The 24575-nt window shown below is 41.1% G+C and overlaps 1 protein-coding gene across 3 annotated transcripts in view; it reads left to right on the top strand.

Annotated features, from left to right (window-relative positions):
* Positions 1 to 24575, top strand: part of tmtc1 (transmembrane O-mannosyltransferase targeting cadherins 1) — a 58085-nt gene extending 33510 nt beyond the window's left edge. The window contains exons 7-19 of one of the 3 annotated variants that reach the window (XM_068306431.1): positions 2148 to 2337; positions 6132 to 6253; positions 10210 to 10377; positions 10496 to 10609; positions 11331 to 11474; positions 11651 to 11759; positions 11988 to 12090; positions 14010 to 14145; positions 14697 to 14841; positions 15184 to 15321; positions 15917 to 16039; positions 18250 to 18327; positions 22278 to 24575. In XM_068306431.1, coding sequence (XP_068162532.1) covers positions 2148 to 2337; positions 6132 to 6253; positions 10210 to 10377; positions 10496 to 10609; positions 11331 to 11474; positions 11651 to 11759; positions 11988 to 12090; positions 14010 to 14145; positions 14697 to 14841; positions 15184 to 15321; positions 15917 to 16039; positions 18250 to 18327; positions 22278 to 22403 — 1696 coding nt within the window. In that variant the 3' untranslated portion in view covers positions 22404 to 24575. The remainder of the gene's footprint in view (positions 1 to 2147; positions 2338 to 6131; positions 6254 to 10209; positions 10378 to 10495; positions 10610 to 11330; positions 11475 to 11650; positions 11760 to 11987; positions 12091 to 14009; positions 14146 to 14696; positions 14842 to 15183; positions 15322 to 15916; positions 16040 to 18249; positions 18328 to 22277) is intronic. The other 2 variants (XM_068306430.1, XM_068306429.1) reach the window with 2 other exon arrangements.

Below are 24575 nucleotides of genomic sequence, written 5' to 3'. Positions count from 1 at the left end.
AAAGTTTAGTTTAAGTGGGCAAACTGTTTGAATACATATTCCCTTATTTTTAAGTTGAAATTTATATGTAAAAGTTTATTACACATTATAGAGACAATGTTAGTTTGTAAGATGAGAGAATGACAGACTTAGTGCACGCAAACTGCCTTGGTGTTGTATCGATGAGCCAACTCACGAGAATCTTCTCCTTTCATGGATTGATGATGGGTAATCTCTGCTGCTCGGTAACTGTAATCTCCTTTAACTTTAGGGAAGATCTCATGTTCTTGCTGATCCATTCTTATTGGTATTCACTTTCCAAGCCTGATAATGTTTCTCTGTAATGACTGATCTAAACATCGAGCCCAGCAGTATACATAGCAGCAGCTCATTTTGATCATTGTACATTCCTGGTTTTCAATTCAAAACTATGTTTGGAACCAACTAGGTTTTGCACTGACTCACTGGATTTGAACAAACTAGATTTTAAACTAACTAGGTTTGTACTAACTACGTTTTGAAATAACTAACTAGGTTTTAAACTCGTTTCTAATGGACTAACTCATCCATTAGGTTTTGAACAAATTAGGTTCTAAACTAACTACTGTAGGTCTTGTACTAACTCCTTTGGTTCTGAACTAACTAGGTTTTGAATTATTATTTAACATAAATATTGTATTTATTTTAATGTAATTATTTCATTATTATTCATGGTTACTGTTTGTGTTTACACTGTTTATGTTTTACACCTATCCTGCTTTATGTGCTTTATGTGCCCCGTGGGGACTAAAAACGTTTTTTGAATTGAATTGAATTCTTCCTGGATTCAAAAGGGAGTGTGATGTGTGCATTTTCTGAAAGAAGTTATAAACAAAGAAAAGTGACTAATATCGAACTAAAATAGCACTCAGATCAACACATAACTCTACCAGGACATTTATTAAAATGAATTAAACCTCGTCAAAATTAACAAAAGGTGTCATGGATTAACGAAAATAATGAAAAATGTTAGAGTGAAAAACAAAATTCCTTAACAAATTCTACAGTAATCTGACAAGATGTGTATGTATAAAGGGACAAAAGAAACTTCTTACCTGTAAATACCTGTAGAGCAGACACTTTACTGAACTGCTCAGCCTTTTGTCAGGAAAAGCCAGAGCTTTTGATGATGATCCATTCTGTTAAATCAGTTTCAAGGAAACAGGGTTTTATGAGTTTCTTCTGGGTCTTGCTGGTGGTTTTTATTTTTTAATTTGTCATATCTGTTATCAAACCAGTCAAAGACAGGGAGAGAAATACACAAATAACCTACATCAATAATTACAGTAGACCATGCACTAGAAGTAATACGACAATAGTGGTATGAGGTATAATAACAAACAATAGTCATAGATGAAGAAACTTGGAGAAGCGTTTTGAAATGTCTGTTGCCATGATTAAGCGCTATATAAATAAAACTTGATTGATTGATTGATTGATAGTTCTGATCTTATTGATCGATAAATCCAGCACATTGATGAATTTAGGTCTCAAGCTGTTTCATAGGGATGTAGGCAGAGATGGAGGAAGAAATCGACCAACAACAGCTGAGCAGGAACAGAAGCAGCTTTGATACCATTCAGGCTTTTACCGTTCATTTTTACTTTGTGCCTTGATTTGGACATAATTAGACCCTGAATGTTAGAGTAGAACAATGTTCTTGATAATAATAATCCTTGGATAACCTCTTCATTTTGTCATCTAGTAAACTGGTATTCATACATGATTAAGTTTTAATAAAATTTTACAAATTTGTCTTGCTTGTTTTCCTTTCCATATGCCAGTGAAAGTGTGGTGCACATCGAAACTAGCCTTGACATACCAGAATAAAGTGTAATTCACATCCGCTACAGTGGGTGGCAGCGGCACTTTCACATCTACCTGTAATGTGTCATTAACTGTAGTAAATTGTATGCTCAGGGGGGATTTATTCCTCTGCTGTGAGGTAGGTGTTTTTTCACCCAGCCCTTGTGCACACACTCACACACACCAAAGAACATGTGAGATGGTGGGTGTGGTTGGGGTGGGGGGGTGCAAAATATTATATTCTGTGTCGGCTGTCTTAACGGAAAACAGGTGAGAAAAGGTGCCACATGCACGACCCTACATTGTACATTCGTTGTCCCCAGGTGTTTGACCTTGTCCTACCTGCTGTCCTTCAACGCCTGGCTGCTATTGGCTCCCATAGTGCTGTGTTACGACTGGCAGGTAGGAAGCATTCCCCTGGTGGAATCACTGGACGACCTACGTAACGCAGCCACAGTGCTGCTGGCCATGGTGATGGTCACCCTCTGCCTACGATGCATCTTCTCCCTGCAGGTAAAAGAAAGGATGACATCATATCCTAAACCGTAACTGTACGACTAAGTTAAAGTTCCATTTAACTTTTTAATCTTGCTGGTGGAGTATGCATTTAATATCCAGGACCTCTGCAGCGTGTAGCAGCGATCAGTGCTGACACCATCAGATTGAATGAATACGTGGCTGATCTCAAATATTTCTGCTAAAAAAAAAAAGTAAATGAGTTGGTACCCTTCTAAATTGAGACAACAGACTCCGTATGAGCCAGTCAGGCTGGATGAAGTCGGGGATTGAACAATTTTTCAATGAATAATCAGAATCACAATCCTTTAGTGATCCTCTAATTCCTTTTATTTATTCCTTTTATTTAAAGGTGCTTTTTTTTTTAGAATGAAAGGACAAAGTCGGAATAACAATAGAGAATTAAGAAAAAAGAGCAAATGAAATTACAGTATTTTCCGCACTGTAAGGCGCACTGGACTATAAGGCGTACCCTCAATAATTTGTTTGTTTTATAATTTATTTCATATATAAGGCACACCGGATTATAAGGCGCACACAATAAAAAATAAAATTTATTTGATAAACTGCAGCGGCTGTAGTTGCACAATCCGTCCAGTAGATAGAGCCGCGGTGCTCAGGCATCAGGCAGTGGCGCAGTGGGTAGCGCTGTCGCCTCACAACACGGTGGGTGCGGGTTCGAGTCCCGCTCTGTGCGGAGTTTGCATGCTCTCCCCATGTCTGCGTGGGTTCTCTCCGGCTTCCTCCCACATCCAAAAGATTGGCAGGTCCCAAATTGACCGTAGGAGTGTGTGTGTGTGTGTGTGTGTGTGTGTGTGTGTGTGTGTGTGTGTTTGTCTCTATGTGGCTCCGCGGTACACTGGCATCGTGCCCGGAGTGTCCCCCGCCTCACGCCCTGAGAATGCCAGGATAGGTACAGGCTCTCCTGCGACCTGCGTTAAGAAAACTACTGACTTCCTGACTACCTTTGAATGGCCCTTATTGTTACGTCAATAAGCCATTCTGAGCCTCATCAAGGAAACCTGATCACTTGATCACTTTGCCATCTTAGAAAGAAGTCAACACGCATATTAAAAACCTGACATTAAAAACTGGTTAAATTCATTACGAGTGCAGTCAGTGCGAACAGAGCGGATCATTTCCTGATCTGAAGTTCGAAGCAGATATTTAAGCTCCGACGTTCGTCTTCATTTATTAATTAAATATTGTTTTGATCGATCGGTAGTCCAGTCGGAGGTGAGGTGCAGCTATTTGCTGCTGTGTGTCCTAAACAATTTTTAAACTAGTTTTTAATGTCAGGCTGATAATTTACTGTCAAATGTGACACTGTTTTACTCCTAGAACTGACTTTAACGTCGGTGTCTCACCGCCGTGAATCTCACAGCACGTCGCTGCAGACAGAATACACAAGCCTGAATGCACCCCTCCGCCCCCCGCCCAGAGCTATCAGCTACATTTGTAAATCAATTGCAGCACACCAGACACCTTTGTCTAGCAGTGACTGCTCTTGGAATTTCAGAAAAGGCTGGAAGTTCAGCTTTGAGGGTCTTTCATTCACCTTTATACCAGTTTCTCCGTGTGTTTCCACAGACTAATAGAATGGACCGTCACTAGATTCCAGATGACAGCACAATGGCATTTTTAGACCAATTAAGTTCAAAGTGGGTTATTTCCGACGCCAAATAGTTAGGAAATACTGAGATCAGTCAGTCAGTCAACCTTTATTAATAGAATTGTTGAAAGTTCCTTTGTTTTAATACGTAATCACCGGTGCTCCTACAGTCCGCTCTACCGTCTGAGAGCAGCTCAGTCAGAGCCGGGACTTCGGTGACGCCCCTTGACTACCGTTGTTAGGGGGCGTAGGCCCGAGTGCCTTGTGATGGGGCGCCTCTGGTGGCAGAGTGCGGCATGACTGGCGGCCAGACTGCCGGTTTTTTTCTAGCGATCATGTTTTTAACCAATATTAATATGAATATTAATCCATATATAAGACGCACCGGATTATAAGGCGCACTACGGGTTTATGAGAAAATTTTAGGCTTTTGGGTGCGCCTTATAGTGCAGAAATACGATACAGATAAATAAGAGAATAAATCTCCCCGTGTCTGCGTGGGTTCTCTCTGGATTCTCCAGCTTCCTCCCACCTCCAAAAACATGCACTTCAGACCGTACCTCTCAATCTCCCACACAAGGTCTAATAAAGTTACATTTTCAGCAGTGCTTTTTTTTCTCAGGAGAAATGGAGGTAGAGGGAGTGATGTCAGCAACTTAATATGCTTTTTAGCGTTTCCCTGTCCCAAATTTATATCCCTTCCATAAAGGAAGTCAGGAGTGGAAACAGCTGTCCTTCTGTCCATCCCTCTGTCTCAACAAGTTGTGTTTCCAGATCATAACAAAGACTCTTATTACATTGGTGATGTACTTTAATTGTCAGTTTGTATGTTTGTCCGTCTGTTTGTCCACCAAACATCTTCACAACCATTGCAGATAGAAGAAAGATGAAACTAATGTTGCACATTACTCGAGCAGCAAAGGGGATGAAAATGAGATGATGACCTTGAGAAAACTATTTCAAGGTCAATTTTCAACTTTTGCACACTCAGGAACAGGATAAGATAGAAAGACGGAGGAGAAGCCGAGTGTGAGTAAGACCATAAATCAAAGCACTATTTTTGATCTATGGTCTTAGGTAAAAAATCTATGGTCAAGGTAAAAAATTTCATCTTTTTAGGTACAGTGGGGCCAATAAGTATTGGGCAACCTAAAGAATTTACCAATTTAAAAAGATGAGAGAGATTTGTAATTTTCATTTTAAGTACACATCAAGCTTGAGAGACAGAATGTAAAAAAAATAAATCAGGAAATAACATTGTATGATTTTTTAAAAATTATTTGTGAAAATGGGTGGCCAATAAGTATTGGGTAGATAGAAAACAACTCTTCTGTCCCTCACAGACCAGTCACTTGCTCTTTAAGAAGTTATTCCGGCCCCCACTCGTTAACAGTATGAATGACATGTGTTTGAACTGAATAGATGGATATCAGACACCTGCATACACCTTCAAACTGTCACAGTCCAGTCTTCACCATGACCAAGACCAGAGAGCTTCTTAAAGACACCAGAGATAAAATTTTACAACTGCACAAAGCTGGGATGAGTCAAACTGCAATTGGTAAACAACTTTGTGAGAAAAGATCAACAGTTGGAAACATTATTAGAAAATGGAAGAAGTATCACATCACTGACAACCTCCTTAGGAGTGGAGGTCCATGCAAGATCTCACCTCATGGGGTTCGAATGATCCGGAGGACAGTGAGTAATCAGTTCAGAACTACACAGTGGAAACTGGTTAATGCTTTGGAGACAGCTGGGACCACCGTCACAAAGATGACAGTAACACACTACGTCATCATGAGGTGAAATCCTGCATTGTTTAGCGGTGGGAGAGCAAGTCGGTTATGACAGCATTAAAGCAGCCTCCTGAAGGAACAAAGCGGTGGTGATTTTTCTTGAAGTTGAGAAGGTGCACCAGATGGTTGTGAGCGGGGTGGTGATTAAGAATGCCTTCACCACTGTCCTCCCCCTGGCTAACCTGGCTGAAAACCTGATCGTATCGAACCCACCGCCGTACCTCAGCAACGAGGCCCTGGACAGGCAGTACCAAAGTCAACGTGGCTTTTATGAGTAAATGTGATTTCAGAAATCAAATAAAATCTTTCCCTGTGTCTCTGTCTGTCTCTGTTTCTCTGTCTCTCTCTCCCTCTCCCTCCACCTCCATTCTCCACTGCAGAGACAGGAGAGTAGAGAGATATTGGTGGGATTGTCCTTCCTGATATTTCCATTCATTCCTGCCAGCAACCTTTTCTTCAGGGTGGGGTTTGTCGTGGCAGAAAGAGTTCTTTATATGCCAAGGTGAGTCCGTGAGAATTTAGGATCTTCAAATATTATTGCCTCTTTTTGCTTCTCAAGAGACAAGTTTTTTGATGGCCTTTTATCTTTAACGGGGTAGAACAACTAAAGATGTGTGCAGGGAAATCAGGAGCGAGAGCAAAGCAGTGGTGTGCTTAAATCACTGTCCTGTCTACAAACCAAAGTTCTCTCTTTTAACTAGGATAAGCCTAAAAAGTTGCCACGCCCAGATGCAGGGATCAGAGACAGGAAGAACTGAACATAGGAAAACCAAAAATAATCATGGCACCGCCATGAATACTACACACCACTACGGACCAGATTAACTCCTGGATTGGTCTACAACATGGTGCTGTCATATAGGGATAACAATCGTTTCTGAGATTTCAATCACCTTGTAAAGAAACACGGATTGAGCAGCAGTTTGTACAATACTTACAAATCAAATTTATTCTAGCAATGACAAAAACAAAAAAGTTGAGAAAACTCACAATTCTCTAGAAGAACATACTAAAATTATTAAAGATATAGCTCGACTAAAAAACTGTTCTCCAAAGCTCTACAGGCTGTTATAAACATCCGACAACTCAGTCCTACAAAAGAAATGAAGCAATGATTAATCCATGTCCCCATCTTCAAATTTCGGGATTGAAATAAACTTTTTTTTTTTGTATGACAACCAGTACAAACTCAGACCTAATCCATTAAAAACATAATTCACAGGACACCATCACTCCAAAAAACACTGCTCAAAAAAATTAAAGTAACACACATCAGATCTAGATGGGGGGAAAATTATCTTGAATATCTTTTCTGATAATAACCAGGTGATGTATTAGCAACAAAATGATGCCACATAATTTGATAGAAATTAAAATGATCACCCGATAGAGGGGAGAAATCAAAGACACCCCAAAAACGAAAGTGAAAAAATGATGCGCTGGTGCAGCACAAAGACTGGTCTATTTTGCCAAAATGTCATTGTAGCAACTCCAAATGATTCTCAGTAGTTTGTGTGGCCCCCCACGTGCTTGTATGCATGCCTGGCAACATGGGGGCATGCTCCTAATGAGACAATGGATGGAGTCCTGGGAGATCTCCCCCAAAATCTGGACCAGAGTATCACTGAGGTCCTGCACAGTCTGGGGAGCAACCTGACAGCGCCGGATGGACCTAAACATAATGTCCCAGAGGTGTTCTATTGGGTTTAGGTCAGATGAACGTGTGGGCTCCAGTCAATGGTATCAATTCCTTCATCCTCCAGGAACTGTCTGCATGCTCTAGCCACTTGAGGCCGGACATTGTCTTGGACCAGGAAGAATCCAGGACTGCACCAGCGTAGGTCCTGACAATGGGTCCAAAGTTTTTATCCCGATACCTAATGGCAGTCAGGGTGCCATTATCTAACCTGTTGAGGTCTGTGTGTCCTTCCGGGGATATGTTCCCCCAGACCGTCACTGACCCACCACCAAACTGGTTGTGCTGAATGATGTTGCAGGCAGAATAACGTTCTCGACGGCGTCTCCAGAGTCTTTCAAGTCTGCGTTTGCTCGGGTTGAACCTGTTCTTGTCGGTGAAGGGCACAGGGTACCTGTGGCGTAGTTGCCAATTCTGTTGGTCTATGGCGAATGCCAATCGAATTCTGCAGTGCTGGCCAGTGAGCACTGGGCTCACTACAAGAGGTCGGGCCCTCACGTCACCCTCATGGAGCATGTTTCTGTTTGTTTGGTCAGAAACATTCACACCAGTGGTCCTCTGGAGGTTGTTATGTAGGGCTCTGGCAGTGTTCCTCCTGTTCCTCCTTGCTATAAGGAGCAGATACCAATCCAGCTGAGGGTTTAAGGACCTTCTACGGCCCTGTCCAGCTCTCTTGGAGTAACTACTTGTCTCCTGGAATCTCTTCCATGCTCTTGAGGCTGTGCTGGAGACACAGCTAAACTTCTTGTAATGGCAAGTATTGATGTGCCTTCCTGGAGGAGTTGGACTACCTCTGTAGCAACCAGATACTGCACCATGCTATCAACAGAGATGTTGATCCAAGCCAAATCTTAAGCCCGAAATTCTGGCCGGATCGGGCTCAAAATGTCAATAATTATGTTCGGGTTGGGTCGGGCTTTAATACAGTCGGGCTCGGTTCGGGTCGGGCCGGGTTGGGCTTTAATACCGTCGGGCTTGGTTCAGGTCCGGCTGGATTTTTCAGGCCCGATCTTACCTCTAGTGTTTTGTGGGGGGGGGGGGTCAATTAGACTATTAAAGTGATATTCCTCATCAGCGAGTCAGTTATAGTCATTTAATGGTGCAGTGTATTGGTCAGCTAGCCTAATTTGTGTGTGTGGCTGCTACAGCTTCCTACAGTAACAACACAGTTTGATCACCCATGAGACCTAAAGGTGTGTTGGTGTGAAAGGCACCACCAGGGGGAATGGCACAGGGTTGAGTAGATACAGGTCCTTCTCAAAAAATTAGCATATTGTGATCAAGTTCATTATTTTCCGTAATGTTCTGGTAAACATTATACTTTCATATATTTTAGATTCATTACATACAACTGAAGTAGTTCAAGCCTTTTATCATTTTAATATTGATGATTTTGGCAAAAAAATAAAGAAAAAACAAAAAATTAGCATATTTCATCCGACCAACAAAATAAAGTGTTTTTAATACAAAAAAGTCAACATTGAACTAATTATGTTCAATTATGCACTTAATACTTGGTCGGGAATTTTTTTGCAGAAATGACTGTGGCATGGAGGCAATCAGCCCGTGGCACTGCTGAGGTGTTATGGAGGCCCATGATGCTTCCATAGCAGCCTTAAGCTCATCCACAGTGTTGGGTCTGGTGTCTCTCAACTTCCTCTTCACAATATCCCACAGATTCTCGATGGGATTCAGGTCAGGAGAGTTGGCAGGCCAATTGAGCACAATAATACCATGGTCAGTTAACCATTTACCAGTGGTTTTGGCACTGTGAGCAGGTGTCAGGTCGTGCTGAAAAATGAAATCTTCATCTCCATAAAGATTTTCAGCAGATGGAAGCTTTAAGTGCACCAAAATCTCCTGACAGCCGGCTGCATTGACCCTACCCTTGATAAAACACACTGGACCAACACCAGCAGCTGACATGGCACCCCAGACCATCACTGACTGTGGGTACTTGACACTGGACTTCAGGCTTCTTGGCATTTCCTTCTCCCCAGTCTTTCTCCAGACTCTGGCACCTTGATATCTGAATGACATGCAAAATTTGCTTTCATCCGAAAAAAGTACTTTGGACCACTGAGCAACAGTCCAGTGCTGCTTCCCTGTAGCCCAGGTCAGGCGCTTCTGCCGCAGTTTCTGATTCAAAAATAGCTTTTTTCTGCCACACTTTTTCCTTCCACAGACTTCCCACTGAGGTGCCTTGATACAGTGCTTTGGGAACAGCCTATTCACTCAGAAATTTCTTTTTGTGTCTTACCCTCTTACTTGAGGGTCAATGATGGCCTTCTGGACAGCAGTCAGGTCGGCAGTCTTACCCATGATTGCAGTTTTGAGTAATGAACCAGACTGGGAGTTTTTAAAAGCCTCAGGAATCTTTTGCAGGTGTTTAGAGTTAATTCGTAGATTCAGATGATCAGGTTAATAGCTCGTTTAGAGTACCCTTTCATGATATGCTAATTTTTTGAGATATGGATTTTTGGTTTTTCTTCATTTTTTTGCCGAAATCATCAATATTAAAACAATAAAAGGCTTGAACTACTTCAGTTGTGTGTAATGAATCTAAAATATATGAAAGTCTAATGTCTATCAGTACATTACAGAAAATAATTAACTTTATCACAATATGATAATTTTTTGAGAAGGACCTGTCTGTTAGCTCATGATTGACAAAATTGCTGAGAAGATGTGGATCTGCGGTAATACAAGACAGAAGCCTATAGATTGTGCTTAAACCTTGCTTTCTTTGTCTCCTTTGTCAGTATGGGTTACTGTATCTTGGTGGCTCATGGCCTCGGTCGGCTGTGTTCAGTGTTGGGACGTTTGGGCACCACGGTCCTCAGTGTTGGTATGCTGATACTGCTCCTGCTGTTCTCGTGGAAGACGGTCCAGCAGAACCAAGTGTGGCTCTCAAGGGAGGCCCTTTTCCTGTGAGTAGAGAGAGCGAGAGCTAACTAGATAGCTCCTATTGTATCTTTTTCACAATGATTTTGTTCATACCTCCTTTTTGTCCTCATCTCCCTCTTATTTTTGTTTTTCTTCCTTTAGCTCTGGCATCAAGACTCTTCCTCATAATGCCAAAGTCCACTACAACTACGCAAATTTCCTGAAGGACAGCGGCCGGCACCAGGAGGCCATTCACCACTACACCACTGCCCTCAGGTCTGACTTAGAAAAAGCTCTCAGGCTGTACTGATACAACCATAAGTCACACAGAACATAGATAAAGCTGTTCCTAAACATGTTTCATCCATGGGTCTGTTTAAGTGCAACATTAAACTCAACACTGAACCTTTCCCCAACTTATGTAGAAAATCCTAAAAAACATTTTACTTACTGTCAAATCATTCAACTTGCTTGAACTCTGGAGGTGTTGAGGAGGCATCCAGAACACATCTCCGAGCCGCCTCACCTGGCCCCTCCTGATGTAGAGCTCCTCACTGGTGACTGAGCTCCTCACCCCATTTGTAACGGTGCCCCCCACCACCCACAGAGGAAACCCATTTAATTGCTTTCATCTGGGATAACTGAATGCAGAGCCCTCACAATGACACAATGTTTAAGAATGAACCTTGGCAAGATTTATTGTATCATAATGTGCTTTATACTTTTCGTTAAAAACATTTACAGTAAACTTTTTCTGTTAACTACATGCCCTGGATGCTCTGTCCTAAATTATTGTAGTTACTGTAGTGTTTAATGAATGCTCTGTGGTCCCTCGCCAAAAGCTTGTTGAATGTAGCTTCCACACACACACTATTTGATTTTGCCCCATTGCATTTCCTGTGTACTTTAAAATCAAATAATCGTATTATTTAAATTAATGTACTGTATTCTATAATTCTACCATTCCCCTCTGCTGCCATTCTTTCCCTGCACTCAGGCTTTACCCTCACCATGCCAGTGCCATGAACAACCTGGGGACTCTAACTCGTAACCCACTAGAGGCTGAACGCTACTACAGAAAAGCACTCCACATAAATCCTCAGCATAACCGCGCTCTGTTTAACTTGGGGAACCTACTCAAGTAAGACATACATCCACAGAAAAACTGCATTACTGCCTCCCAAAACTGGTGTTTGTTATTTATCTTTCTATTTTTGAACATCCCACTTTGGGTTGGAGACAGGATAAAATTTTAAAAAATGAAAACAAATTGTGAGGATTTGTGATGATGATGGCACTGGTGATGCTGTATTTCAGGTCGCAAGGAAAAGAGAGAGAGGCTGAGACACTGCTGAGAGACTCGATACGCTTCGGCCCTCATTTTGCTGATGCTTACTCCAGTTTAGCGTCACTCTACGCTGATCAGGTGAGACATTCAGAAAAGGCTATAAGGGCACACCTTCACTCACACAATCCCTTATTTGACCTCATAAGTGAATTACGCTCATTGCTTCATGAATGAATGAAAGTAGGATTGGCTGTCGTTGACTAATGTCTCTGCAGACATCTGTAACAAACTACTAGAGAAACAGTTTAGTGTATATTTGGTCAAGTTCGCTCTACTCGTGTAAAATTTCGTCTGCTTTTCCCTCAGAAGCGTTTTGCTGAAGCCAATGAGATCTATCTGAAAGGTATAGAGAATTGTGCAGACAGCTCTGATCTGCACAACAACTACGGAGTGTTTCTGGTGGATACTGGTGAGTTGAATCTAGTGGCCCTGGAATTTATGGATAAACGTATTTCCATTGCTGTTCTCAAATTCAGTGGTCCCCAACACCCGGGCCGCGACCCAGTACCGAGTCACGGGACATTACCGGGTGACGCAGAAAGTTTGACTTTCTTTTTTTTTATTGCTCACCAGTCTAAAGATGTTTTTGAAAAGTGACGTCTGTGCGGAATGACACACATACGAATGCGTGCGTCTGTCCTGCATGACAGGTCTCCATCACATGACAGGTTACCAGCCATTAACCCTAAATTAAGTGCCCACAACAACACCAGTGTTCTGGATTAAATTCAAGACAGATAATCCAGAGATCGCCCAAAAATTATCTTAAACCCTGTTTCCATTTCCAACCTCCTGTCTTTTTGAAGCGGGATTTTCTGCAGTAACCGTAAAGAAAACCAAACTGCGGATTAGACCAGACGTCCGGAACACACTTCAGGTGTCATTGTCTCCTGTTACCCCTAGATCAGCGATCCCCAACCACTAATTCTCATTATTGTAAATATTATTATTTGATTGAATTGTTCACCCTTTTATTGGAAATGATCAGTATTTCTCCTCCATTGAATACACTGATTGTAAGTCGCTATATTTCAAAATAAACCTCATCAGTGCAGTCACTTGAATCGAGGTTTTAATATAATTATTTCTTACAGTTATTTCATTTACAGAGATGTTTATTATCAATTTATGAAAAAAACATTGTTTATTGTCGATGTCTTAATTTTACATAAAACCACAGTGGATGATTTATTATTAGACTACAGCTGTCCTGGCGTCATTAACGATTGTCGAGCAAGTGAAGACCGGTCCATGAAAATATTGTTTTAGATGAAACCGGCCCGTGTCGCAAAAAAGGTTGGGAACCGCTGCTCTAATAAATAGACATACTACACATAGCTTTACAGTAAGAAAACCGTTCAGCCACTGACTTTTATTGTGTGTTCAACATTTGGTTTCCATCAACATAGCTTGCATCAGACAAACACTTCAGAATTTAGATACTATCAGCCTCTGTTCCAGGCAAGAGACGGGAGCAACTAACATTTTACCTCAGACTATTAATATAGTTAAATATAGTAACATCAGACTTTGTTTTTGATCAGAAATTACTGATGAGTGAGGGTTTCATCAGCTGTAATCAATTAACAAAGTTTTTTTGTTTTACTTTTGGAATTATTGAAATGAATAAACATTTCCACAATATTGTAATCTACTGACATACAGTGGTGTGAGAGTGTTTGCCCCCTTTCTTATATCGTATTGTGTGTCACACTTACATGTTTCAGATCATCAAACAGATTTAAATATTAGTCAAAAACAACGCAAATGAGAAAGGAATGTTTTTACTATTAAGGGTGAAATTTTTTAAAAAAACTACAGTACATGTACCTGTGTGAAAAGGTGATGCCCCCCCCCCCAACTCCCATTAAAACTTAACAGTGTGGGGATCACTTAGATGTGACAAACATGCAAAAAAAAAAAATCAGGAAGGAGGTAGACACTTTTTCCACACCAGTGTGTGTGTGTGTGTGTGTGTGTGTGTGTGTGTGTGTGTGTGTGTGTGTGTGTGTGTGTGTGTGTGTGTGTGTGTGTGTGTGTAAAATCTCTCAACTATGTTTTCTCTCCCTCTCAGTCACTCAAGTGCTCTATTTCACTCTCTCGATCTGTAGTTACTGCTATGCAAGTTATTTAACACATCAGTAGGGTGTGATCAAAAATATTATTAGCTATATCATATTAATTAGCTATATTAACCTGGTTTAGGTTAGGTTTTCGCTAATTTATTGAGATGCACGTTAATTTTTTCTGTCATTCCTTTGTTCATCCTGGATTTTGTCATTGAAATGCTCTGTTCCCCTCCTCTCTGCTCTTTGCTCTCTCGTCCAGGAGAGGGGGAACTGGCAGCCGCTCACTACCAGCAGGCCGTCCGACTCAAACCAGCTCACTATGTTGCAATGGTGAACCTCGGACGTCTGCTCCGATCATCCAATGAGAACGAAGAAGCTGAGTCTTGGTATAAGAGGTGAACAGAATATTTGTATGTGCTATAACTGTTTCTTTGAACTATGGTTGTGTTCATTCACCCTGTTGTAGTTTTTGTATATTACCAGCTAAATTAAATCACTGGAAAAAATGCATTTAAAACTGAATAGAAATAAAGGAAAACTTATCTATTACATGAGTGAATCACTGAGTTTTGGTAGTTTTGAGGACTAACTGTAGTCGGATCAGATAGTGGGGGAAAGTCATGTCTTCTAAGGGCAGTTGTCTTGAGATCAGATGGAATATACAAACAAATGGGTGCAAGGAGGCAGGGCGTTAAACATATGCATTCAGAAAAATGGAGGAAGAGGAAGGGCACAGACATTCATGAAGAGCAAAGGAGCCCCCAGAGAGTTGATTAACAGATCTGTGTTACTGTACTCTCAAAAGTGAAGTCAGTAGCACCACAAAACATGTTTTATTCATTATTTACATATTTCATCACTGTAAATATATTTCCCCACACTTATACAGTAATCAGATGCACCAACACGAAAAGCCATATTTGTGACCTTTAACCTTTGTGTACAGAGCGCTAGAGGTGACAAGGAAAGTGGACATCTTGACTCCACTCGGCGCGCTGTACTACAACACAGGTCGCTATGAAGAGGCCCTTCAGGTGTACAGAGAGGCAGTCGCCCTTCAGCCAGACAGCACTGACATCTGGCTGGCCTTGGTGAACACGCACACGCACGCGCACACACGCACACACACACACACACACACACACACACACACACACACACACACACAGATGACCCTCCATTCCATAATAAAATGAATGTGAGAACTCAAGTGAGGATTTAAATCTCTCTATGATGTCTTGTTTTGGGGACAAGTAAAAACAGCATGTCAATCAAGTCTTCAATTTTTTGGGTGAATACTCAAGATTAGAGTTTGAGTTAAAGTTTGAGTTAGGCTGAATGTTTGTTACATCTGTCTTGCCTCAAACACGTTGAAACCCTGACCAAACGGTTGTCTTTGTTGTCACATGCATGCACTCTGGATCTCTTAATAGGCTCAGGTTTTAGCCATGGCCGATCGCGCAACAGAAGCAGAGAAGATGACCCTGGATATCATTTCAAGAGAAAGCCGCTGTATTGAATGCTACCGCCTTCTGTCGGCCATCTATAGCAAACGTGGCAACTATACAGAGGTGAGATGACCCACTGCATGTCCAGTTACACTCAGGAGTCCTGCACAGTCGCGTTGCTGCTACTAATCGACGAGTCACGATTCTGTTGACTATTAAAATCAACGATAACTAATTTCATAGTCAACGTGCCTTTTTTTTTTCTTTGCACCTTCCACTGCTGCTTCTGCCTTTCTGTCCTTGACACACATGTAGTCATGGTAATCATGGTCACATGATGTCACCTGAAGTTCTAACAGGCGGGCTCTGTTATCACGGCTACCCGTCGGCGATGGAGCCCAAATGTGTGGAAGCGTTTTAAGAAGACAAAAGCGAAGAGTGCATTGCAATATTTGCATGACAGAAAGTGCATTCCACGGCCGCACAACTATGATGTACTCAGCCTTCATCAAAATAATTCAAGAATTCATCAAACACACAAAAAAAAGAAATAACCCCAGATTTTTAAATATCATTTAATTTGGAAATTTACAGACATATTTTTACTAAATTCAAAGTAGTTTTTTTGAAGCAGCTGTTTATTGTTGGTCCTGGCTTTTTTGTGCAAATGCTACCTTCTTGTTTTGATTAATTATAATTCATTATTTGTCTGCGCTAGGCTCTTGATGCTCTGGAAAAAGCGTTGCAGCAAAATCCCAGTGATCTGACAGTTAGAGCAGAGCTGTATTTCTCCAAGGGAAACCAGCTCCGAGAGATGAACCAGCTGGATCGAGCTTTTGAGGTACTGCCCTTGATTTGTCTCTTACACTTAATTTCCTTTTCACTGTACTTACCTATTTACAGAGAAATGTTTAGGAAGATATCTTCTGGTATGGACCTTACACTGGAGAGAGCTTGGTGCTTGTAAGCAAGTGCCTGGTGGCCAGGCCTCTGCCCATGGAACCCAGCCAGGACTGAGGCGTTTATAACGTCTCTCAAATGGGACGAACACCATCACTTCTGAAGACGTGTCAGCTCTATTCCTTTTCTTGTCACTCGCACCGAAGAACCCACGGCCACACCTTTTATAGACGTCACACAACTACGTCACAGAATAAAACCGACTGTGCCATTTACCCACTGAAATGACCATCATTTATGACACCACAGCTGGAGAAACAAAAATACAGAAATACACTAACACACAAGTAGATGTTGCATCACCTCAATCGTTTAATAACACGGGCCATTTTCCAGTAATGACAGCATTATAATAAAAAGTCTCTTTGTGTACAGTAATCCCCTCACTTTTTCGCGTTTCAAGATGCACGGCTTCACTACATTGCAGATTTTTAGTAGGTAATCACGTGATACCGTACACGCATGTTATTTGCTGACAGCATCCGTGTGTGCGCTGCGTTCCCAGACTCACGGAACGCAGCACACTTTCATGTAATAAAGAAACACTGGGTGTGGGAAAAGGTAGTACAGATATAAGGTGGTTTAGTATCAGTATGTGGAGGGCTCATAAACATTTAAATTACCATAAATAAAAAATAAATACTTCATCGTTATATTATGGAATTAAATTTTTCGCGGATGGTCCTGGTACGCATTAATTGTGAGTAACGAGGGATTACTGTATTTCCACTACAATCACACAGTTGCACTAGTGTGCTGCATTATTTACGACATTGCGGAAAAGCAAGAACTTTTTATTTTTTTGGTATATTTGTCATTTTATTTTGTTGTAATTGATTTGATATAAATGAATAGACCAATTCAATTATAAGAACATTAAATATGAAAAATTAAATAAATAAAATGCTTTTACTCACTAAAACAGCTGTTCAAGTGGCTTATTTAAACAAAAAAAATCCATTCTCCTTTCCTCAAGAACACATTGCCAGTACAGGTTAGCTAGTTCAGGGATCAGACGACCTCCTCTTACCGGACCGAGCTTTTTTTCAAATGTGTGTCTGCATAGCACCGCCTTCTCAGAGTGAGTATCCAATCACAGGACACGTACATGTCAGGACATCGTGAGAATAGCTAGATGGCCTTAGAATCGCAACTCATGATCTGATTGGCTATTGCATCTGTCTGTTAACTAAATGTTCTCGTTCACTCACAGTGCAGGGACGGCAGCGTTCTCGATTCTGAAGACCCTGGGCAGATTTCATTCAACCTGGCAACACAAGCTAGCTGAATTCTAATTGGATAAAACCTCTCTAACCTAATAATAGAACACTGACCCAATGTTGCTCCATGTCATATTATGTCCCACCGTATATACCTGGACACATATTTAAGGAAAATGCATTAAAATATAATTAACTTTTATCATAATTTTTTAAAATAAAATAAAAATAAATTTTATCATAAATATCATGATTCCTGGTTGCTAGGAAAGCAAAGAAGGCTTTGCAGGCCCTGACTGCCCACCACTGCTTTTAGTTCACCATGACCTGCCTGCTTTTGCTTTAGGTCCTCTCGTTATGGCACAGTTTGACTTTACATTCCTGATTTCTGTCAAAAAAAATTTCAAACCTAATCTTTAATTTTCCCGTCCTTCAGGGCTATCAATTTGGTTTTTTGAACCCAAGACTTTTTTGCTGAGAGGCAACCTTGCTACCCAACTCACCACTGTGCTACCCACTTAACCACTGTGCTACCCACCTCACCACTGTGCTGCCCAGCACACCACTGTGCTGCCCCAGTGCTATTTCCTTAGTACAAAGTTAGCTTTGTTCTTGCAGTAGTCACCTACATGTGTTTAGTTGACGTGGCAGATGAGTTTTTAAATGTATCTGGTTTACGGGGTTATTTTTGGTTGAAGGGACAACATGAACTATGCCATTTATAATCCACATTTATGAGCTATTAAATCTTTGAAGAGTCAAAGGCTGTATTCTGAATTTCTCTGTTGGAAATAGATCACAGACTGGAAGGGTGTGGCTCTCTAATATAACTCAGATCCCTGTCTGTCTGTCCGTATGTTTGTTGTTTTAGAGCTACCAGTTGGCTGTTGAACTCAAGCCTGACCAGTCTCAAGCCTGGATGAATATGGGTGGGATTCAGCACATGAAGGTAATAAACACAATAAGCACTTCAATTCCATAAAGAAAAACCCCCAACATATTTTATATAATCTTTCTGTCACTCTTGCATTCATATCTCACCAAATGTCCTGCTAACAAAAAGGGCAAGATGTTGTGGAACATTCATCAAGGCTCATGCACAGGTCACGAAAATACCTTAAGTCTGAAGCAAACAGCAGTGACACAAAATAAGTATGTGAAGTGAAGTCAATGCAGTAAGTGTGGCTAGCCCAATCAGGTCATTACTCAGCCACAGGTCAGATCCTCTGAATCAAATAAATGAAAGAAAGATTATCAATAATTATAATAGTGACAATAATAATGATGATAATATAACACAAAACCTCCAAAGAAGAAGGAAAGGTGTCTGGTAAAATGGCAAAAATCCGCCTCTTTCAAGATTAAGGATGGATGGAAAATATGTCTGTTTTTCTGATACCCCAGTTACATATGGGATGACTGCGTCTTCCACTTTTATTTCCTCTGTCTTCATTTCCTCTTATCCATTTTTTCTTCTGCTGGCTTTAACAAAAGCCCAATTTGGGCCTTTCAATCATATGTTTTGAGTGTGATCACATGTTTTGAGTGTGATCTTCTCCTCCTCCCTCATAGTAGTCGAAGGTAAATTTTCCGCCCAGTGGGGTAGGGTCTTGCAGTGGATGAATATCCTCTACACGTCTACATTGATAAACCTGTTCCTGCCAATCTGAACTGCACAGTCCTGAAAAAAGCCAAGGTGAAGGAACGCTCTACATAGAAGGGTAGAGGAAAGCTACTGACACAGACTGACTCACCATTATTCAGTCATTCATTCAATCAATCAATCAACTTTTATTCATATAGCGCTTAATCACATCTGAAGATATTTCAAAGTGCTTAACAGTGCCCTCCAGAGCAAGCATAAGTGACAGTGGCGGGGAAAAACTCCCTCATTGAGGAAGAAACTCCGGGAAGGACCCAGGCTCTTAAGGGTGGTCATCCGCCTTGACCTGTTGATTGGGAATACAGAAATACACTGGGGGGGGGGGGCAGAGAGAGAAGGGAAGTGGGAGGGGGAGAGGTGGAGGGAGAGAGAGGGAGAGAAAAAGAGGAGAGAGGCAGATTGAGTATAATGTCCATAGTGAGCTGTTGCCGAATTGGGGGAGGGATTTCCAGGCCTTTGGATTTCCTGTCTTCCATGCGTGTTCATCGTCTAGCCGCTTTTATCCGCTGTAGCGGGTTGCTGGGAGCTGGAGCCTATCACAGCTGGCTTAGGGTGTGAGGAAAACCCACGCAGACACAGGGAGAACATGCAAACTCCACATAGAGCGGGACGCAAACCTGAAATCGCCTTGCTATGCGGCAGCAGTGCTACCCACTGCGCTACCGTGCTGCTTGATTTACCATTATGTGCAACACAAAACAGACCAGAGAGAGAGGGAAGGCAAAAGGAGAGATGTCATCATCCCATATGTGGTGGGGGTATCAGAGAAACTGAAACTTGACGTGTTGAAACTGGTCTTTAATAAACACAGCATCCTTGTACAATTTAACCAACACGCTGAGACAGAGGCTGACATAAGGTGAGTGGTGTAGTATGGCACTAGTGGTGTCATATAGCAGTGGTCCCCAGGCCGCGGACCGGTACCGGTCCGTGGGTCATTTGGTACCGGGCCGCACAGAAATTAAGAAATAATTTACATTACTTCCATTTTATTTCTGAGTCTGAAAGATGTTTTATTTTGAAAATTGATGCCTGTGTGGAATGACACACAGACGAATATGTGCGTCTGTCCCGCTTGACAGGTCTCAGTCACCTGACAGGTTATCAACCTACACAATTAAGCGCCCACAACAGCGCCAGTGTTAAATTCAAGGAAAATTATCCTGAGATCGCCCAAAAAGTATCTAAAACCCTGTTTCCATTTCCAACGTCCTGTCTTTGTGAAGTGGGATTATCTGCAGGGACCATAAAGAAAACCAAACTGCGGAGTAGACCGGACGTCCTGAACAGACTTCAGGTGTCATTGTCTCCCATTACCCCTAGATCAGTGGTCCCGAATCAATCAATCAATCAATCAATCAATCAATCAATCAATCAATCAATCAGTCAAACTTTATTTATAAAGCGCTTTTCATACAAAGGGAGTAGCCCAAAGTGCTTTATATAAAAACAATATAAAAACAGTTGACACAGGAAAAATCCCCCCTCATCCCCAACACACACACAATCTAGACTAAAAGGTTAAAAGTTGTACTTTAAAGAAAAAAGTAAATAAATAGATAAATACATTTTTAGTTAAAAGCCAAGTTAAAATGGTGGGTCTTGAGTTTGCTTTTAAAAATGTCCACAGACTCTGTTTTCCTCAGGTCGTCAGGCAAACTGTTCCATAAACGTGGGCTGTAGTGGTAAAAGGAGGCCTCGCCATGTTTTGGTTAAAAATTTTGGTGTAATTAAAAGGACGGTGACTGAAGACCTGAGAGATCTAGTGGGTGTATATGTTAATAATAATAATCCAGACTTTATTGATCCCCAGAGGGGAAATTCACTTTACACTCTTTTTAGTACATGCATTTCTGTTAGTATACAGCACATCACACACAGTGTTGTGAACAAGGCCCCTGAAACACACAGCACACTAGGGGCCTGTCATCATGCAGTTAGTCCAGGGAGGAAGAGTGACGGGTCGCGCTCGGAGGTCGCGCCCCAATAAGCAGCTTGTGGTGGGGACGGCGCCTTGCTCAAGGGTGCCTCGGCAGTGGCTGGGAGGTGAGCTGACACCTCCACTGTCAGCTCACACTCCAAGGGATGTCGTGGCGGGAGCGGGAATCGATCCACCGATGGCCGGGTGATCCGTCTTCAAGACATCTGCTCTACCGCTGAGCCACTGCCGCCCCAAAGCAAATCAGATAAATAATTAGGACCAAGACCATTGAGAGCTTTAAAAACCATTAAAAGGATCTTACAATCTCTTCTGAAGCGTACAGGTAACCAGTGCAGAGACTTTAAAATTGGTGTAATGTGAGCTGTCTTTCTGGTCCTCGTCAGAACTGGTGCAGCTGAGTTTTGGAGGTGTTGTAATGGAGTAGTGCTTTTTTTGGAGAGACCAGAAAGAAGAGCGTTGCGTAATCAATTCTACAAGTAATAAAATCATACATTAGTGTCTGTGTATTGGTTTGAGATAAAAATGGTCTTACCCTGGCAATGTTCTTTAGATGATAAAAAACACTCTGAACTGTACTTTTGATATGAGCATTAAAATTCAATTTAGAATCTAGAATATTACCTGCTCAGATGTCTTAAAAGCCAGGGCTTTGAGTTTGAAATTAATTCTCATTATTGTAATTATTATTATTTGATTAACTTGTTCACCCTTTTATTGTAAATGATCAGTATTTCTCCTTCGATGAATACACTGATTGTAAGTCACTATATTTCAAAATAAACCTCATCAGTGCAGGCACTTGAATCTAGTTTTTAATATAATAATTTCTTACAATGATTTTGTTTAAAGAGAGGTATATTATCAATTTATGAAAAAAAGGTTGTTTATTGTCTGTTGATGTCTGCATTTTACATAAAAACACTGCGGATTATTTATTATTAGACTGCAGTTGTCCTGGCATCATTAACGATTATCGAGCAAGTGAAGACCGGTCCGTGAAAATATTGTCTTAGATGAAACCGGTCCGTGTCGCAAAAAAGGTTGGGGACCGCTGTAGTGTAGGACTAGTGGTACAGTATAGGACTAATGGTACAGTATAGTACTAGTGGTACAGTATAGGACTAGTGGTACAGTATAGGACTAGTGGTGCAGAATGAACTTGTGTGACTGTGAGGGGCAAATGACCCCACCCTCATCCATTCAACGTTCAGGGAACGATGAATGGATGAGGGTGGGGGTCTACAACCGATAACTGAACCTTGATAGATTTGTTGTCTATTACATGTGTGTGCAGGGAAACTATGCAGCAGCCAGGATGTACTACCAGCAAGCTCTGCTTTTGACCCCTGGTTCCAAACTTCTGAAGGAAAATCTGGCCAAGCTGGACCGGTTGGAGAGAAGACTGACAGGGGGTGCATAGACCACCACAGTCCAACACACTTCATCACCCCTGGCACAGAAAGCAGGGCACCCCAAAAGCTGTTGCGTCTAAAAACTAGATGTCAGGCTGCTGGACAGGAAAAAATGGTGACGAATACAACCTCTCTATAAGCCTCCAGCCTACGGCTGGTCCAGTGTGGAACCAGAGTAAGCCTTTCCTAGGATAAGCAGAGGGCAGTGACTAGTTGGAAACCACTGCGAGGTTCATGTGGGGCCATAACTTCACCACATTTATCAGCTTCAAACATTTGTTTGATATATGATTCAGGGTCATGTAAAGTCTTTTTTGTTTGTTATCAAGGCTCATATTTCAACCCTCTGCTTAGCCTAGTTCCTTATTTAAAAGCATTCAGTAATAATCTAACCCGTTACAATGAAGGAAAACAACCTGATCACACTTGATCTCTAAGAAAAATTTTAGTTCAAAGGCCAACTTACGAGCATTTCAATCCTTTCAACAACATGCTCAAATCTTCTATGGTAAGTCGAGTTTACTTCAGTGTCAGCAGGTGGCCCGAGTGGCACACATTCACACAGATTGATAGTGTCAGGTGATGACAAATGGCCAATCAGCATCAGTCAGGGATCAACCAAAGAAAAGCGAAATGAGAGCAGGTGGAACATGGTGTCCTATGGTATTTGACATTGATATTACATTACGGTCGTAAGAAAGGATCTATTTTTGTGTTGACCTGTACAATTTCATATTTAATCTGATTAATACTGAAGCTGCTGCTGCAAAAAAAAATATTTTGCGTCCTTCACAAAAGCAGAGGTGAAACAAAGTTGGTGCGAGTTATAAGCAGGGTTTGGGAGGGTTAGGGTTGCAAATGTAGCTTATTAAGCTATAGGCTGCTCTCATGGAAGTAACTCTGTAAATAGTAGTATAATAAATTAGAAGTAATTGTTACACAATCTTACATTATTTTATTACTTTGATTTCTTTTACCTAGGATTTGATCTTTGGTGAAGAAATACTCCTGTTTGAACCCGTTAACCAGCTACAGCAAAGTTTGTCCTGTTGAAGAAAATCATGTAAACTGTGACTGCATACCTAAAATGTGTTCCTTTCAGTGGATAGACAGGTTGCTGTGGGAGCACCAATGTGTGTGTGTGTGTGTGTGTGTGTGTGTGTGTGTGTGTGTGTGTGTGTGTGTGTGTGTGAGTGAGTGAGTGAGTGAGTGATCATCATAAATGTATCCACTGAGCCACTGAAAATCTTGTGAAATACAAGTCTCAATTAAAGCAGGTTTGCAAATAAGTGATTCCATTGACATGAGGAGGCTTGGTTCACCCATCAAATTTATGCTTTGCATACCTTTATAAAAATGCTAATATTAACACAAGCACTTATCATTTAATACTATATAAAACAGCTCAGGTGTTAATCACCAACTTATGAACCTACTTATGTACAACTGCTAATTCTTCAGTCAAGAAAACTTCGTATGTAGAACATCCTTATGCAAATTACATTAATGAAAATGGAACTGAATACAAGAATATATTTAGTAATTAGAGTATGGCATTAAATAAAATACTCAATAAATTATATTGCTGAATAAGTAAACAAAGTAAATTTACATTCAGTTAAAATTAAAACTACGAAGGTAGGTCCTGCATTTTCTTTTGATAAGTTTTTCATTTCATTTTAAATGGCTCATAAGTGCTCACACAATAATGGAACAAATTGCAGTTTGGAGCAATTCAGATTCAATAGAGATAAACAACTTCATTTTGTGTCTGCTTCTATACGTGGGGTGGAAATGTACTTTAAGCGTTCTGGAACATCTGATGACTGCTCCTTGGGTACTTGTTGTAGTTTTGCTGACAGTGATGTTTATTTTGTATGAATTTTGTAGTAGAATGAATATGGGATTAAAAACTGAACTGTGCAGTTGCACCAAGAAAATAAAGTGTATGTTTTTTTAGTGTTGCTTGAAATTATTATTCTGAATTATCTGTGTACCAACTCTTTCCTCCCTAACCATGTCTGCAGACATGATAATTCCCATGGTAAACAAGATGTGTGCGTAGTTGAATCCCAACTACAGGTGTGATATTTACTTGTTGTAAAACAAAGTCTGATTGGGCAAAACAGGTGCATATCCTGGAAAAGCTCTGATTTTACGCCAGTGAAATAAGAGTTCAA

The sequence above is a fragment of the Antennarius striatus genome, chromosome 22, assembly GCF_040054535.1.
Source record: "Antennarius striatus isolate MH-2024 chromosome 22, ASM4005453v1, whole genome shotgun sequence".
Classification (NCBI taxonomy): domain Eukaryota; kingdom Metazoa; phylum Chordata; class Actinopteri; order Lophiiformes; family Antennariidae; genus Antennarius; species Antennarius striatus.
This window is presented reverse-complemented; position numbering and strand designations above follow the sequence as displayed.